A 14,159-nucleotide genomic window follows, 5' to 3' on the forward strand; every position below is an offset into this window, starting at 1 on the left:
GGGCAATAAGCATGGGAGAGCTGGGCCTGCCACTTATCTGCTGTGTTGTGACACAGTTCAGGGAGAGATGCTCCCCAGGTCTCTTTCTTGCCCCTTGCCACCTACAGCAGGCAAGAGTGCTGGCACTGAGGTCATCAGAGAAGGAGCTGTCTCTGCCACTTACTTGCTGGAGCACTTGTGAAAAGAAGGTCCTGCATCTCACCTATCCAGCATAGTAAATCTGGCTCTGCATGTAAAGACTGCAGGTGAGCTGACCCCAAGGACACAAGAGTTGGAGAGCCAGTCCTGCCTCTTGTCTGCCCTCCACTTCCTTTGTCTCAAGGAGAGCTGGGCTCCAGAGAATTGATAGGGTCACAAAAGCAAGAGAGTAGGCCCTACACACCATCTGGACAGCAAAGGAGAGCTGATCCTGATGGCAGGAGTGCAGGTGAGCTGGTCCCAAGGCTGTGAGAGCTGGCCCAATAACGTGTTTGTCTTGTGGCAGCATGGTTGAGAGAGATTACCCCTTCCCCTCACCCCTTGCTGCCTACGGCAGGCAGGAGAGCTGGCCCTGGGGTTCACAGAACAGAGCTCCTGCCTGCCACTTGCTGCAGCACCCAGGAAAGCAGATCTTGCACCTCACCTGGGTAGCACAGTAGACTTTGCCCTGGATGTGGGGGGTGTGGGTGAGCTGACTGGGAGGGCATGAGTGCAAGAGAATCAGCCCTGCTTGTCTGCTGGGCAGTGGTGTGGATGAGGAAGAGATAGCCTCCTCCCCTCCATTATCCTTTGCCTCCTATGGCTGGCTAGAAAGCTGGCCCTGGGGTCATGGGAGTGGGAAAATTGGCCTTGTCCCTCACTGGCTGCACCTGGGCACCAGGGTAGAGCTGGCCCTGGTTTCAGAGGTTTTTGGTGAGCACCAAGGGCATGACAGTGGGAAAGCTAGCAGGCTGACCAGTTTGGACACCTCTAAGGCCCAGATCCAGGACTTTGAATTGGCCCATTCCAACAACTCCCCCATTCATGAGCTGCTGGAGTGCATGAAGGAACCTGTCCTACTGATGTAAAATTACAAGATCTCCATGGCACAGGGCAACAGCAGGATATCTGAGAGGGGTCCTAGTGAGGTTCCAGTATTGACAGAGTATCAGAAGCCAGAGACCAAGTACCAGACCAATGAGTCATTGCAATGAACATTTGAAAGCAAAGATGTATGGACAAAAGGGTGTACTGGGACACAGTATGACAAACTACAGTTTTTACAAAGATACTTCTTCCTCTGTTGGGGTGGGGGTTGCAAGGGTGGAGGGCAAGTATGAGGGGAGAGGGAGATTAGTGATGCTTGGGTACATGATGTGAAATTTGAAAGGAATCAATGGGAGGGGAGCCCCTTGGTCTCATGGAGGCTGGATGACCGAGCACAGGGGAATCAAAGGTGCTGAGGCAGGAGTGGGTGGGCAGGTTGGGGGAGCACCTCATAGAGGCAGGGGAGGGAGAGGGAATAGGGAGTTTTGGAGGGGAAACTGGGAAGGGGGATAACATTTGAAATGTAAATAAATAAAATAACCAATGAAATTTTTTTAAAAAGTATAAAAGAGTGAGACTATTGAAAACTCTACACGAATCCAGAAGAAAATGGGCAACCAGCCTTAGGAAGATAGGGCAGTTCCAACTCTGTGGGATGGACACTTTCTTTTTTTTTTTTTTTTTTTCCTATATCAGTTTTATTTAAAACACAAATAAGTATTTCTCTTTCGTTAATGGCAAATGGTTCAAATAATGTTGAACACAAATCATTGACTAATACAGGGCATTAAATATGAACAGACTTTTTTTTTTAAAGCAAAAGAATAGAGGTTATATACAAAAGAGACCTACAATCTATAGGCCAATTCAAAAAAGGAAATGTGTTTATAAATGTGTGGTGAAACCAGAACCTTCCACCTCTGCTTTGGAGAAGGGCTATCATACAACATTCAGTCAGCTGAAGATGGATTGGTACAAGTGTCTATACAGAAACTTCAAGTCATTTGTGCATGTGCAGAATCATCCAGATCTTCCCGACTGAATTGGCAGTCCTGTGGCTTTCTTCCTTTTCCATATTCCCAACAAGGCTACATGAACTTCAACTCTTGGTGAGCCGCTTACAACAGCAGTTCCTTAGGAGCCAACATGACAGGTGATCCAGGACTTCCCTACGAGAAACAAACTGGCCACCCACACAAAGTATCACAATGAACAAGTCTTTCCTTTCCTTCTTCCAGTTCTGTACAGTGTCTCATTTCAAGACTATTATCCTCAACAGACTTGTTCCTTCACAAGTCTAAACCTCGAGGTGATTATGAAGACCAACATTAAGAAAAGAAAACTCAATCCGGAAATGAAGAAACTGGAGGTGGGATGGACACTTTCAATCTCAGCACATTCATGTCTCATGAACAGGCTCTGGTTCCCCCTCCCCCAAATGAGCGCACATGAGTGTGTCCAATACAGACTCTATGTAGTTCCTCTACATTGAAGTGTACAGAGTCCTATAATGGCCGTCCCAGAAGTTACCATTTGTGATCATACAAATTCAAATACCCAAAGAAAAGAACTTCCAGATGTATAATTTTCCAGCTGTAATTTCCTGAGAGAGACAGGCTCGGTCAGGAACCTGTCTGCTGTGTGCTGGATTACAGATCCTCTATTGCTAGCTGGCTTATAGATTGGTTGTTCTCAAGTCACTTATTTTTTTTATTACAGATGTATATAAGAGTATTGTTCACTAATAACCATATCACAACGTCAATAACAGGTTGTCTTGAAACCTCTACCTAATTTGTCCCAATTCAGCCTCAGACAGATAGATTATTCTTAGGACAAGATTAAAAAACATCCACAATCTTTGCCAAAATATCAAAAGAATGGTCATTTGCCCAGTTGTTTATATTGTTCTTCTCTGAAACATCTTGGGTCCACATTGATCTCTACTATCTTCCAAATTCCTACTACAATGGGCCTCTAAATTCTGCATATAGTATTTAACTGCCTAACCCAAAGCATTTCTTTTCCTCCAAAGAACAGCAAGGTTAGACCTTTCATAGCAACAATCCACTTCTCATACCAATTTCTGTTTTAGTTACTTTTCTATTGCTGGGACAAAACACTATGACCAAGGGAATTTATAAAAGAAGTCATTTAATTTGAGGCTCGCAGTTCCTGAGGGTTAGAGTAAATGACCATCATGACTAGGAATAGGCAGCAGGCAGGCAGGCGTTGTGCTCAATCAGTAGCTAAGAGCTTACATATGATCTATAATAGGCAGAAATAGAGATATAACTAACTGGGATTGTGTGGGCTTTTAAACCTCATAGTCCACCTCCAGTGACACGTGTCTTCTACCCAGGCTACATCCCTAATCATTTCTAAACAACTTTACCAACTAGAGATCAAGTATTCAAATAAATCACTCTGTGGGAGCCATTCCCATTCAAACTATCATGGCATTAAATCATTAGGAGACATTTTAATCCTATGTCCATTTAGCAGAAAGAGTTTTAGGACTCTGTTAGGGACTATGACTGATCTAAGAGAGGTTCTTGGGCCCTTTCAACAGTGCCAGGTAGGGGTTTTATCTCATGGAGTGGGCCTTGGACTCAATCATACAGAGGCTGATTACCCCTAGATCGTCTGGGCCACTGCTGCACCAGTGGGTATATTTTTAAAAATTGTTCAACATCTTTAGCCATCAGGAAAGTAAATTAAAACTACTCTGAGATTTCCATCTTATTTCAGTCAGAATGGCCATGATCAAATGAACAATTGACAGTAATGTAGAAAAGGGGAAGTAGTAAATGCTGCAGGTGATAATGGGAACTGCTATGACCCCACTGGAAAAAAGCATGGAAGCTACTCACAAACCCCAAAGACATCGATCATAGGATCAAACTACAGCACTCTTGGGTCTATACTCAAGGACTCTGTATCTTAGCTCCCAGAGATACTTTTTCTTCCATGCTCATTGCTGCTCTATTTACAAGCCCCAGGAAACTGAAACAGTCTATCTATTAACTACTGAATGGGCACTAGAGATAGTATAGTTACACAATATAGTATATTCTGCTTCTAAGGAAAAACCTTATAAAATCATTAGTTCCACAATTCTTAATCATACTTAAGAAATATTTAAGGGGCACTCACTGGGGGATTGGCTCTGAGATTGAGAGCTTCCTGTTCTTACAGAGAAAATAAGTTTCATTCCCAGTCCCCATAATGCACAGTTCATAATCAACTGTTATACCAGGTCCAGAGGATACACACACACACACACACACACACACACACACACACACTCTCTCTCTCTCTCTCTCTCTCTCTCTCTCTCTCTCACACACACACACACACACACACACACACACACTCACACACACACACACTCAAATAGATAAAAATAAGGAAATATGGGAGAAAATAATATTTTTAGGATGCTATTAGCAATAACTTTGGGGCAAGCAAGGCTATGTAATGGCTACATGAATAATGGAGATGAACAAGGTGAACAAGAAGAACAGTGAGAGGATCATCTGTCTTTATAGAACCTAGAGTTGCTGGCCAGGGATGTATCAGGCTGATAGTCAGACCATCATGGAATTTCAGAGTTCCAAATGGTGATTGTTTCTAGACCGTGGCTTAAGTCTTCTGCTTATCATGAGGAAATTAAATAATACAGGATAGCCTAACCCAGTGCTCTCTAGGTAAGAGCCATACTATATCATAGGAAGCATGGAACAATACACAGGACAAGCTGAGGTGAAAACAGGTTCATGCTGCTGAGTAGTAAAAATTAATCAGGGATGAAAAGGGAGATGTGGGCAGTCTGAGAGCAAACGGGGTAACAAGGCATGAAGTTCAGGGACACATTAGGAGTTTGTGCAAAAGAGCAACTGGGAAGAAAATGAGGAAGTATTTTTAAATTTACACAGTGATATATTTTCAGTAGCCTGCTGTACAGTTACCACAGTCAAAACTCTGACCCATAATTCTTCCTGTCTGAAGGAAGTGCAGGGATGGAAATAGAGAAGAACCTGAGGAAAAGAAGGTCCAGCAACAGGCCCAAAGTGAGATCCAGCTCAAGGGGAGGACCTAAAACTTGACACCATTACTGAGGCTATGCGGTGCTCACAAAAAGGGACCTGTCATGACTGCCCTTCAAAAGACCCAACTAGCAGCTCAAAGAGTCAGATGCAGATATGTGCACCCAACCAATGAACAGAAGCTGCTCACCCCTCTAGTTGAATTAGGGAAAAGCTGGAGGAAGCTGAGGAGGAGGGCAACCCAGTAGGTGGACCAGCAGTCTCAACTAACCTGGACCCCGAGATCTCTGAGATACTGGACCACCAGGCAGCATACAACAGCTGAGATGAGGCCCCCAACACATATACAGCAGAGGACTCCTGGGTCTGGCTTCAGTCAGAGAAGATGCACCTAACCCTCAAGAGACTGGAGGCCCCAGGAAGTTTAGAGGTCTGGTGGGGTGGGGTGGGTACATCCTCGTGGAGCCTGGGGGTTGGGGTGGGGGAGGTATGGGATGTGGACCAGAGGGTGGACTGGGAAGGGAATAAAATCTGGAGTTCAAAAATAGATAGATAGATAGATAGATAGATAGATAGATAGATAGATAGATAGACAGACAGACAGACAGACAGACAGACAGGAAAGAAGGAAGGAAGAATCTCTCTTCCCCTTCTGTGAATTAAGCATTGCAGCACACTCAGCTCTAACACTCTAGCTTTGAGACGTTCAGACGGTAGAGTTATGATCTTGAGTCTGTGCTCAGACAGGGGAATCAGTCACTACTAGACGTCCATAGCTCTCAACTCTGACATCTATCTGTGGCAGTGTGAAGCCGAAAACTAAAACCTATTAGCAATGAAACAAGTTCTCCTCCTGGCACTTAGGTCAACTGTTGCCAATATCTGAGGACATCGGTCTAGACTCTCAGGATCTTTATAACAAAGGACTATTTAGTGACTAAAGGGAATCCAGTTCCCAGCAATTTGTCTGGGACTCCAGACTCTGGCAGTCTTGGCCATCGAATGTTCTTCCTGAGTTTGAGAATTTCTGTAGACTTCCAGGCTCAAGCCCAGACTACGGACTCAGCCCTTTCACACACAACACACAAGGTTAGCTTTCTTTCACTCCAATTCCAGAACTTCATCAGCTCTTCTTGGTTTGGGAATACAGTTGACCACACGGTAATTTCCTTATAAGGCTTTCTAGGCTCAATTTGAAATCTGTAAATGAAGTCAAGTATCCCTGCTTTTCTCCTTAATGTGAGGTGTAAGCTCTTGCTATTCAAGCCTAAGTACACACATACTTTTCCAGTGGTTCTCCCATATGGAAACCATAGGGCAGAAATTACTTACAAATGAAACATGAAAAACAGATTAAGAAATTATACTTACTTAGGAGGAATTCGTGAAACTGTGTTCATGTTTGTGGCTGGGGCCACTACTTGAAGGATGTTTTCAAGGGCTGTTAATCCACCAGCAACTTGAAATGCAATTTGATCTGCCACATTCTAGATGGAAACACAAACAGGAGTTAGCACAATACCTCAGGCATAAAATTCTATGCAAATTAAACATTTAGTTGCGTAGCTGAGATATTTGCTGAATGATTTCTCACTGCAGGGAAATAAAGGCAAACAGTGGTGAACATAAGACATGGCCACTCTGAGTTATGAAGTCTAAAGCTTGATGAATGGGACAAATATGAATCATGCCATTATAAATGACTCTATAGTAGTTCCCTGAACGGAAGGCAAAGGTTATATGAGAACAGGTGACCAATCATATTTTGAGAAGACCAAGACTGACTTCTAGAGACAGGCAGAGGCCAGTAAGGGCAGCGGCAGGACTCAGCATCGGGATGAGGACAAAGTACATTTATCAAGCATTGTTCTGTAATCCTAACTCCTACCTAACAAGGGCAATTGATTTCCACAAAGGTTTTCTCCACTGGAATGTTATTCAGCATTATGAGACAACATAATACTTTGGCTGTATGCATATTTCTCTTCTCTTTAGCTATTTTGGAGAGGATATTAAGTGTTTCAGAACTCAATCTATGATTATTCCTATGTGATTTCTGAATTATACGTAACTTTTCTGTGAAGAAACGTCTCTAAATTCTTTGTATTTTTCTGGTATGGGGAAGGAAAAATAAATTTTCTGTAATACTCTTTTAGTTTTTAAGTGCCATGTATGAAAGAAAAGGGATAACAACTTTTTCTAGTCCTAACCCTGCAGCCATCCATATGCTGGACTCCAAAACTAAAGACAATACTAGTATTTAAGCTATTTGAAGAAATAAACAAAGTTGTTAGGGTGGCATGATGTGACTGGTCGCCCCCACCACCACCACAAGAAATATGCTTACAAACAAACAAGCTACGTGAGAACAGTCAGAGCCCTCCATTACCAGGGAGAGAACACAGAAAGAAGCAAGCCTGCAATAGCTGATCTTGAACTTAGTAGCCTCTAGAGCTGTGAGGAAACAATCTGTTGTTTAACCACCCAGTCTGCAATTCTCTGTTACAGCAGCTCTGGAGATAAATACGATCCCTCCACTACTATAACCACTATATTTCATTTAGTAGTATTCTACAATTCACAAATGTGAACCTTCATTGAAGTGCTAGGATATGTGTGTATTTGTTAGCTAGGGAAGGACAAGATACAAGCATGTAATTATTAGCTCCATAAGATAGATGTCCCTGAATCTTCTAATCTTCTGAGCACTAACAATCTGTCAATCAAAGGACCCAGTAAACATGTAGATTTTGTGAGTATAAGCAATTGTATATTTTAATGACTCATTTGCTACTTCTATTTGCCCTATAATAAGCTCATTATGAAAACTAGAGAACTCAAACTTCTAAAATTAATAATTTTAAAACAGCCAACATCAAACTAAATGGAGAGAAACTTCAAGTAAATCCATGGCTAACTCTTTATTCAATATAGTACTCAAAGTTCTAGCCAGAGCAATTAGAGAACAAAAGGAGGTCAAAGGGATACAAATTGGAAAGGAAGAAGTCAAGATATCACTATTTGCAGATGATATACTATATGTAAACAACCCAAAAAAATTCTCCAGAGAACTCCTACACCTGATAAACAACTTCAGCAAAGTGGCTGGATATAAAATCAACTGAAACAAATCAGTAGCCTTTCTCTACTTAAAGCATAAATGGGATGAGAAAGAAATTAGGGAAACTACACTCTTCACGATATTCACAAATAATACAAAATACCTTGGTGTGACTCTAGTCAAGCAAGTGAAAGACCTGAATGATAAGAACTTCAAGTCTCTGAAGAAAGGAAATGAAGATCTCAGAAGTTGGAAAGACCTCCCATGTTAATGGACTGCAGAATTAACATAGGAAAAAATGACCATCTTACCAAAAACAATCTACAGATTCAAAGCAATCCCCATCAAAATTCCAACTCAATTCTTCATAGAGTTAGAAATGGCAACTTGCAAATTCATTTGGAATAACAAAAAAAAACCCAGGATAGCAAAAACTATCCTCAAAAATAAAAGAACTTCTGGAGGAATCACCATCCTTGACCTTAAGAAGTACTACAAAGCAATAGTGATAAAACCTGCATGATACTGGTACAGAGGCAGGTAGATCAATAGAATAGAACTGAAAACCCAGAAAAACAAAAAAACAAAAAAAAAACAAAAAACAAAAAAACCCCAAAACAACAACAACAACAAAAAAACAAAAAACAAAAAAAAACCACAACCCACACACTTATGGTCACCTGATCTTTGAAAAAGAAGCTAAAACCATCTAGTGGAAAAAAGATAGCATATTCAAAAAATGGTGTTGGTTCAAGTGGTGGTCAGCATGTAGAAGAATGCAAATTGATCCATTCTTAGCTCCTTTGAGCTTTGGATAAAGCTCAATTCCAAATGGATTAAGGTCCTCCACATAAAACACGATATATACTGAAACTAGTAGAAGAGAAACTGAGGAAGAGCCTTGAACATGTTGGCACAGGGAAAATTTCCTGAACAAAGCACCAATGGCTTATGCTCTAAGATCAAGAATCGACCTCATGAAATTGAAAAACTTCTGTAAGGCAAAGGACACTGTTAATAGGACAAAAGGGCAACCTGCAGATTGGGAAAATATCTATACTAACCATACATCTGACAGAGGGCCAATATCCAAAATAACTCAAGAAGTTAGATTCCAGAGAACCAAGTAACCCTATTAAAAATGGGGTATGGGCTGGAGAGATGGTTCAGTCATTAAATGCAAGGTTCACAACCAAAATAAAAACAAAGAATTTTCAACTGAAGAATAACAAATAGCTGAGAAGCACCTAAAGAACTTTTCAAAATCCTTAGTCATCAGGGAAATGCAAATCAAAATGACCTGAGATTCTCCTCAGAGCAATCAGAATGGCTAAGATCAAAAACTCAGATGACACCAGATGCTGGCGAGGATGTGGAGAAAGAGGAACACTCCTCCATTGTTGGTGTACCGCAAGCTGGTACACCTTTCTGGAAACCAGTCTGGAGGTTCCTCAGAAAATTGGACATTGCACTTCCTGAGGACCCAGCTATACCTCTCCTGGGCATATACCCAAAAGATGCTCCAACATACAACAAAGACACAAACTCCACTATGTTCATAGCACTCTTGTTTTTTTTTTTTTTTACATTTTATTTATTTTTTTTTATTAACTTGAGTATTTCTTATTTACATTTCAAATGTTGTTTCCTTTCCCGGTTTCCTGGCAAACATCCCCCTAATCCCCCTCCCCTTCTTTATGAGTGTTCCCCTCCCCACCCTCCCCCCATTGCCACCCTCCCCCCAACAATCACGTTCACTGGGGGTTCAGTCTTAGCAGGACCAAGGGCTTCCCCTTCCACTGGTGATCTTACTAGGATATTCATTGCTACCTATGAGGTCAGAGTCCAGGGTCAGTCCATGTATAGTCTTTAGGTAGTGGCTTAGTCCCTGGAAGCTCTGGTTGCTTGGCATTGTTGTACATATGGGGTCTCGAGCCCCTTCAAGCTCTTCCAGTTCTTTCTCTGATTCCTTCAACGGGGGTCCTGTTCTCAGTTCAGTGGTTTACTGCTGGCATTCGCCTCTGTATTTGCTGTATTCTGGCTGTGTCTCTCAGGAGACACCTACATCGGCTCCTGTCGGCCTGCACTTCTTTGCTTCATCCATCTTGTCTAATTGGGTGGCTGTATATGTATGGGCCACATGTTGGGCAGGCTCTGAATGGGTGTTCCTTCTGTCTCTGTTTTAATCTTTGCCTCTCTATTCCCTGCCAAGGATATTCTTGTTCCACCTTTTAAAGAAGGAGTGAAGCATTCACGTTTTGATCATCCGTCTTGAGTTTCATGTGTTCTATGCATCTAGGGTAATTCAAGCATTTGGGCTAATAGCCACAATGAGTTCATACCATGTGTGTTTTTCTGTGATTGGGTTACCTCACTCAGGATGATATTTACCAGTTCCAACCATTTGTCTATGAATTTCATAAAGTCATTGTTTTTGATAGCTGAGTAATATTCCATTGTGCAGATGTACCACATTTTCTGTATCCATTCCTCTGCTGAAGGGCATCTGGGTTCTTTCCAGCTTCTGGCTATTATAAATAAGGCTGCGATGAACATAGTGGAGCACGTGTCTTTTTTATATGTTGGGGCATCTTTTGGGTATATGCCCAAGAGAGGTATAGCTGGATCCTCAGGCAGTTCAATGTCCAATTTTCTGAGGAACCTCCAGACTGATTTCCAGAATGGTTGTACCAGTCTGCAACCCCACCAACAATGGAGGAGTGTTCCTCTTTCTCCACATCCTCTCCAGCATCTGCTGTCACCTGAGTTTTTGATCTTAACCATTCTCACTGGTGTGAGGTGAAATCTCAGGGTTGTTTTGATTTGCATTTCCCTTATGACTAAAGATGTTGAACATTTCTTTAGGTGTTTCTCAGCCATTCGGCATTCCTCAGCTGTGAATTCTTTGTTTAGTTCTGAACCCCATTTTTTAATAGGGTTATTTGTCTCCCTGCAGTCTAACTTCTTGAGTTCTTTGTATATTTTGGATATAAGGCCTCTATCTGTTGTAGGATTGGTAAAGATCTTTTCCCAATCTGTTGGTTGCCATTTTGTCCTAACCACAGTGTCCTTTGCCTTACAGAAGCTTTGCAGTTTTATGAGATCCCATTTGTCGATACTTGATCTTAGAGCATAAGCCATTGGTGTTTTGTTCAGGAAATTTTTTCCAGTGCCCATGTGTTCGAGATGCTGCCCTAGTTGTTCTTCTATTAGTTTGAGTGTATCTGGTTTGATGTGGAGGTCCTTGATCCACACAGACTTAAGCTTTGTACAGGCTATAAGCATGGATCGATTTGCATTCTTCTACACGTTGACCTCCAGTTAAACCAGCACCATTTGCTGAAAATGCTATCTTTTTTCCATTGAATGGTTTTGGCTCCGTTGTCAAAAATCAAGTGCCCATAGGTGTGTGGGTTCATTTCTGGGTCTTCAATCCTGTTCCATTGGTCTATCTGTCTGTCTCTGTACCAACACCATGCAGTTTTTATCACTATTGCCCTGTAATATTGCTTGAGTTCAGGGATAGTGATTCCCCCTGAAGTCCTTTTATTGTTGAGAATAGTTTTAGCTATCCTGGGTTTTTTGTTATTCCAGATGAATTTGCAAATTGTTCTGTCTAACTCTTTGAAGAATTGGATTGGTATTTTGATGGGGATTGCATTGAATCTGTAGATCGCTTTTGGTAAAATGGCCATTTTTACTATATTAATCCTGCCAATCCATGAGCATGGGAGATCTTTCCATCTTCTGAGGTCTTCTCCAATCTCTTTCTTCAGAGTCTTGAAGTTCTTATTGTACAGATCTTTTACTTGCTTGGTTAAAGTCACACCGAGGTACTTTATATTGTTTGGGTCTATTATGAAGGGTGTCGTTTCCCTAATTTCTTTCTCGGCTTGTTTCTCTTTTGTGTAGAGGAAGGCTACTGATTTATTTGAGTTAATTTTATACCCAGCCACTTTGCTGAAGTTGTTTATCAGCTTTAGTAGTTCTCTGGTGGAACTTTTGGGATCACTTAAATATACTATCATATCATCTGCAAATAGTGATATTTTGACTTCTTCTTTTCCAATCTGTATCCCCTTGATCTCCTTTTGTTGTCTGATTGCTCTGGCTAGAATTTCAAGAACTATATTGAACAAGTAGGGAGAGAGTGGACAGCCTTGTCTACTCCCGGATTTAAGTGGGATTGCTTCAAGTTTCTCTACATTTAGTTTAATGTTCGTGACTGGTTTGCTGTATATGGTTTTTACTATGTTTAGGTATGGGCCTTGAATTCCTATTCTTTACAGGACTTTTATCATGAAGGGGTGTTGAATTTTTTCAAATGCTTTCTCAGCATCTAATGAAATGATCATGTGGTTTTGTTCTTTCAGTTTATTTATATAATGGATCACGTTCATGGTTTTCCGTATATTAAACCATCCCTACATGCCTGGGATGAAGCCTACTTGATCATGGTGGATGATTGTTTTGATGTGCTCTTGGATTCAGTTTGCCAGAATTTATTGAGTATGTTTGTGTCGATATTCATAAGGGAAATGGGTCTGAAGTTCTCTTTCTCTCTTGGGTCTTTGTGTGGTTTAGGTATAAGAGTAATTGTGGCTTCATAGAAGGAATTCGGTAGTGCTCCATCTGTTTCAATTTTGTGCAATAGTTTGGATAGTATTGGTATGAGGTCTTCTATGAAGGTCTGATAGAATTCTGCACTAAACCCGTCTGGACCTGGGCTCTTTTTGGTTGGGAGACCTTTAATGACTGCTTCTATTTCCTTAGGAGTTATGGGGTTGTTTAACTGGTTTATCTGTTCCTGATTTAACTTTGGTACCTGGTATCTGTCTAGGAAATTGTCCATTTCCTGCAGATTTTCAAGTTTTGTTGAATATAGGCTTTTATAGTAAGATCTGACGATTTTTTGAATTTCCTCTGAATCTGTAGTTATGTCTCCCTTTTCATTTCTGATTTTGTTAATTTGGACACACTCTCTGTCCTCTCGTTAGTCTGGCTAAGGGTTTATCTATCTTGTTGATTTTCTCAAAGAACCAACTTTTGGTTCTGTTGGTTCTGTCTATGGTCCTTTTTGTTTCTACTTGGCTGATTTCAGCTCTGAGTTTGATTATTTCCTATCTTCTACTCCTCCTGGGTGTATTTGCTTCTTTTTGTTCTAGAGCTTTTAGGTGTGCTGTCAAGCTGCTGACTTATGCTCTCTCCTGTTTCTTTCTGCAGGCACTCAGAGCTATGAGTTTTCCTCTTAGCACAGCTTTCATTGTGTCCCATAAGTTTGGGTATGTTGTACCTTCATTTTCATTAAATTCTAAGAAGTCTTTAATTTCTTTCTTTATTTCTCCCTTGATCAGGTTATCGTTGAGTAGAGCATTGTTCAACTTCCACGTGTATGTGGGCGTTCTTCCCTTATTGAAGACCAGCTTTAGGCCGTGGTGGTCTGATAGTATGCATGGGATTATTTCTATATTTCTGTACCTGTTGAGGCCCGTTTTTTGACCAATTATATGGTCAATTTTGGAGAAAGTACCATGAGGAGCTGAGAAGAAGGTATATCCTTTTGCTTTAGGATAGAATGTTCTATAAATATCTGTTAAGTCCATTTGGTTCATGACTTCTCTCAGTCTGTCTACGTCTCTGTTTAATTTCTGTTTCCATGATCTGTTCATTGATGAGAGTGGGGTGTTGAAATCTCCTACTATTATTATGTGAGGTGTAATGTGTGTTTTGAGCTTTAGTAAGGTTTCTTTTATGCCTGTAGGTGCCCTTGTATTTGAGGCATAGATATTTAGGATTGAGAGTTCATCTTGGTGGATTTTTCCTTTGATGAATATGAAGTGTCCTTCCTTATCTTTTTTGATGACTTTTAGTTGAAAATTGATTTTATTTGATATTAGAATGGCTACTCCAGCTTGCTTCTTCCGACCATTTGCTTGGAAAGTTGTTTTCCAGCCTTTCACTCTGAGGTAGTGTCTGTCTTTGTCTCTGAGGTGTGTTTCCTGTAGGCAGCAGAATGCAGGGTCCTCATTGTGTATCCAGTTTGT

General features: G+C 41.2%; 1 protein-coding gene across 9 annotated transcripts in view; it reads right to left on the minus strand.

The window, feature by feature from the left end:
* Scaper (S-phase cyclin A-associated protein in the ER) overlaps positions 1-14,159 on the minus strand; it is a 387,677-nt gene that overhangs the window by 108,734 nt on the left and 264,784 nt on the right. For all 9 annotated transcript variants that reach the window (XR_015626332.1, NM_001427719.1, XM_087560185.1 and 6 more), the window contains 1 exon segment: positions 6,426-6,541. Coding sequence is in view for 8 of the 9 variants with exons in the window: in NM_001427719.1 (NP_001414648.1) it covers positions 6,426-6,541 (116 nt within the window). In the remaining variant the exon portion in view is untranslated.

Source organism: Rattus norvegicus, chromosome 8, assembly GCF_021556685.1.
Source record: "Rattus norvegicus strain SHRSP/BbbUtx chromosome 8, alternate assembly SHRSP_T2T, whole genome shotgun sequence".
Lineage (NCBI taxonomy): Eukaryota > Metazoa > Chordata > Mammalia > Rodentia > Muridae > Rattus > Rattus norvegicus.